The sequence below is a fragment of the Chaetura pelagica genome, unplaced genomic scaffold (genome assembly GCF_000747805.2).
Source record: "Chaetura pelagica isolate M959 unplaced genomic scaffold, ChaPel_1.0 scaffold314, whole genome shotgun sequence".
Classification (NCBI taxonomy): Eukaryota; Metazoa; Chordata; class Aves; order Apodiformes; family Apodidae; genus Chaetura; species Chaetura pelagica.
The window spans coordinates 3,701,972-3,705,960 of NW_009953218.1; the positions used below are offsets into that span (position 1 = coordinate 3,701,972).

The window sequence follows — 3,989 nt, forward strand, 5'->3', positions numbered from 1 at the left end:
ATGGAAGAAGATCGGCACACAAATATTGCAAGGTGCAGAAAGCATTTTTCTTAGCCTCAGCTTTCAGGCCCCATTTATACATGAAGCACCAGAAGGCGAAACAGTGCATTAAACATAAGGTATTGAACATGGTTACAATACAGTACTACTTCTTTACCTAACCCTTGAGTTATGCAGATTAAAGATAAATTGTGCTAACTCAGGTTACACATGATTGCAAGTTACAGAATGGGAGCTCAGTAAGAACTCAAAAAATAGGCTTTAGCTTTCATTTTTAGAACTGACTACAGATGTTTATTTTTAAAAAAGAAAAAACAACAAGAAAAAAAGAAAAGAAAGCCAGAAGCAGCATCACTGCACATTATTATAAAACTTACCAACAAACCAATTGAAGTTAAGCTAATATTTAGCTCTTGATTGTGAAGTCCAAAGCTTCCTGCAACTTCAACAACTATCTGTAGACAAGTACATGGCATCGTTGGAAGAAAGTCTGTCACAACCAACTGAAGACACTGGAATGCAGTCCGTATTAAGGACTCTCTTAAAAAAAAAACAAAACAACACACAAAACCAAAACATACACACACACTCATTGCAAATTTTTTCAAGTGCATGTGTTTTGAATACAACACCTGTGTAGCATTATTTAAAAAAAATGTTTTTGAGATAAATCTGCAGTATTTTAAATGTTTCAACCAAGGTTTTTTTTTGAGACATAACATTAAGTTGAAGCTTCAGACTCTGATGAAGTATTTTAGTCCATGTTAATCAGCTAGTGAAGGTGAAGTTTGGACTCTCCGATGGCCCTCAGATGGTTTTAAATAGTAAAGCCCACTTCTCTGTTCTGGAGTTCTAGGACTTGTTAGTTCAAACGTGTCAGCTAAAACCTTCCAAAAAAGCCACAAGGCAAAAACCAAAGCTTACGTTTGAGCATGATAATCTTCCAAAGAGTAAGCTGTTCTGAACAATTTTTTCTATCAGCAGTTAGAAATTACTTAAAGTACACCAAACTGGTGGGCAAAATGTATTTTTATTTATTAGGGAAGATACATGCTAGCATCATGGCAGTCTTACTTGCTTCAATACTATATTATGTTAAACAAAACTTTTCCAAAATATCTGCCACTAACTTGATCTTTAATAAATACTTTGCCTTTTGAATTATATTCTGAATACAAAGACAAAACAAAAATGTAATATAGAAAAGGTTTGTGAGAAAAGGCTCTCAGAAGCAGAATGGTCATCTATAAGTAAAACCTAGTTTAGTGCGAGACAAAATGAAAGAAGCAAAAGCATTTATAGAGTGTAGATACAACAGAATATGGACCCTGCATTTAAATTTCACTACAGGGTTGTTTGTTTTTTTTTATAAGTTTAATGTACCAAAAATCTCAAGGGTTAGTAATAGAGAAACTTTTGTCCTTCAGAATACAGATCCCAGGAAAAAAATCAGAATACATGTGCTAGTTACGTATTTCAGAATCCTAAATAAAATAATAATTTTTCAGATAATTAAAAATCAGAATTACAGGTGGACCATTTCCACTGTACTGTAACAGCCAACATGATATGGAAGACAGAGGAATGTGCAAGAAACTTACCATGGACAGTATATTAGTACTACTAATTTACTCACACACTACTTTCCCCCATACTTATTACAGGAGTCTATAAAGTGAGACACCTAAAACTGTGGCAGTTCCCTTTCCATTACAAAGTTCCAGAGGTATGTAACCTTCAAGGACACTAGAAGAGAAGGGAAGGAGGCAGGAAATGAAAGTACAAATTCACTACTCCTTTTGAAGAACTGAGTTAATAGGAAAGCAACCTCTTCCTGATCTTCAAATGCAAGGCCACTAGAACAAATTAAATACAGTTCATCTCCCAATTAATGTCCCGCACCACTAGGTCTTTGGAGAAAGGTTTCAAACTCCTTCATGCAAGTGGCAACAGCAATACAGCTCTTCAAAATATAAAGCTGTCCTTAATGTTGCAGGTGGCCATCAAAAAGGTAAATATAAATGCAAGAAACTTAAACTTAGCTTGAAAATTTAAGATTCTATTGGGCTTAATCTATTTTTAAAGCAAACAGGGACAGGCCATTGAAAAATTCTTTGAAGAAAGGTTTCATTTTGCTTGGCAGGCTGATATTGTACAATCAAGAAGTGACCGTGGCATCACTGGCTCTCAATATACCACCTTTTGTACTTAAAGCAGCCTAGCAATAAGTTTTCCTGGAATGTAAATGGATTTTTGCCCTGGAATCCAGGATGTTCACTGGCCAGGGAGAGGAACACTTGTGAAGAAAGTCTAATAGTCAATAAGTTTATATTTAAAGTATGATAATAGTGCGCACACCTTGCGCTCACAGCTTTAATAAGGCAAGAAATTCAGTTGCTTCCCTAGGAAAAGGAGACTTGCTTCGTTTTTTTTTTCCTACTGTAGCTGGTATGATGTGGGCAAACAGTGCTCTCTATGTTTAGTAGGAGGAGACTAAGATACCGCAAAAGATCTTAGTAATGTCTTGAGATATCTGCCAGTGAGGTAGGGGTTTGAGATGTAAAAGGATGTGAAGACTGTCTTGAGAAGGAATTTGTGTTGATACTCATCCATCAACAACTACAGTGAACATCAAAAGGAACCACAGAACACATTGTGCCAAGTGTGGAAACAGCAGGTATCAAAGGAAGCCTGGTTGCCAAAAAGAGGATGCTCACAGCCAAGAATGCCAATATTCTTGGAAATTTTGGTGAGTATCACTGCCGGGGCAAGCAATACCAGTACAAGAGCAAAATCGTTCAAGCATATGAAGGAGCTTTAGGAGGTCTTCATATGGTTAGAAGACAGAAGACAAGGCAAAATAAGAGACACTCTAAGGTAAATTCTTTTGATGCCAGAGTTATTTTTGCTGAGCTACCCTAGTGCTAGTCAAGACTTACAAAGAAGGAAGAATATGATCTAAGTGTATGGGTATAAGTCTTGGTGCCTACAGTTCCAGGCCAGATGTTAGCTTCACTGCTCATTTAAAAAAAAACAAACAAACTCCTTGCAACTTCACCTCTCACTTCCCCTTGCGGGGAAGAGGAGCAGTCCAGTAACTGCTGGCAATAGACAGCTGTGTTAGTCAAGTGATTCACCCATCATCATCGTCCATCCTTGAGCCACCAGCAGCCATTTAGGAAGGAAGGTTTCAACAAAAAAGAGAGCATTTAGAAGATGACACATTAGAAACTATCCAATGATTTAAGAAGAAAAAGAAACGATGAAGGAACTGTGAGCAACAACTAAGTCATACAGAATTATCTGCAAGCACCAGAGATGTGTCCAGTAGGTGGTTAAGACCAGATGATCTAGCACAAGAACCTCTTCAGTGTATACTGCATGCTGACCACAGGAGAGGGTAAAGTGGAACAATTATCTGGTCTTCTGAAAGATTAATTCAGTAAATAAAAGGTGATACAGGAAAAAAACCCAACAACTGTGTTTTTAGTGAGAGAAATTGTTCATAAATTAAAAGTGACAATAAAAATTATGGTTATTAACAAAGTGGTTATAAAACCAGAATTATTTCTACTGTTCTTATCTTACATGATTTAAAAATTTTATTTCCACTACTTACCCCTGATCACTTCGGATTGCCCCCATGACTCCAAGCACCAATGGCCAACCAGGTCCTAAGCTGTCACCCTGACTTTGCAAAATCTGTAGCACACACTCCAACTGCTTGATCCTGATATCAGGATGACTAATGTTTGACAGTTCCTTTAGTGGATTCAATAAAAGCAACTGCAGTCTCTAAAAGTAAACAGTAAAGAATGTTAAGGATGCTAAAATTTAAATGATCCTTAATGATTTTTATGTACAGTAAGTGAAAACATACAGTACCTATTGAAGATTCATTAAATTAGTTCAGTAACTCATTCATTAAATGCTCAAATTCAGTATCAGGACTGGCCTTTCAAGAAAATCTGTTTACAAAGGATCTCAGC

General features: G+C 36.6%; 1 protein-coding gene across 3 annotated transcripts in view; it reads right to left on the reverse strand.

Annotated features, from left to right (window-relative positions):
• MON2 (MON2 homolog (S. cerevisiae)) overlaps positions 1 to 3,989 on the reverse strand; it is a 53,968-nt gene that overhangs the window by 24,310 nt on the left and 25,669 nt on the right. For all 3 annotated transcript variants that reach the window (XM_009997753.1, XM_009997752.1, XM_009997750.1), the window contains exons 21-22: positions 3,620 to 3,795; positions 378 to 540 (exon numbers count right to left, since the gene is read on the reverse strand). In XM_009997753.1, coding sequence (XP_009996055.1) covers positions 378 to 540; positions 3,620 to 3,795 — 339 coding nt within the window. The remainder of the gene's footprint in view (positions 1 to 377; positions 541 to 3,619; positions 3,796 to 3,989) is intronic.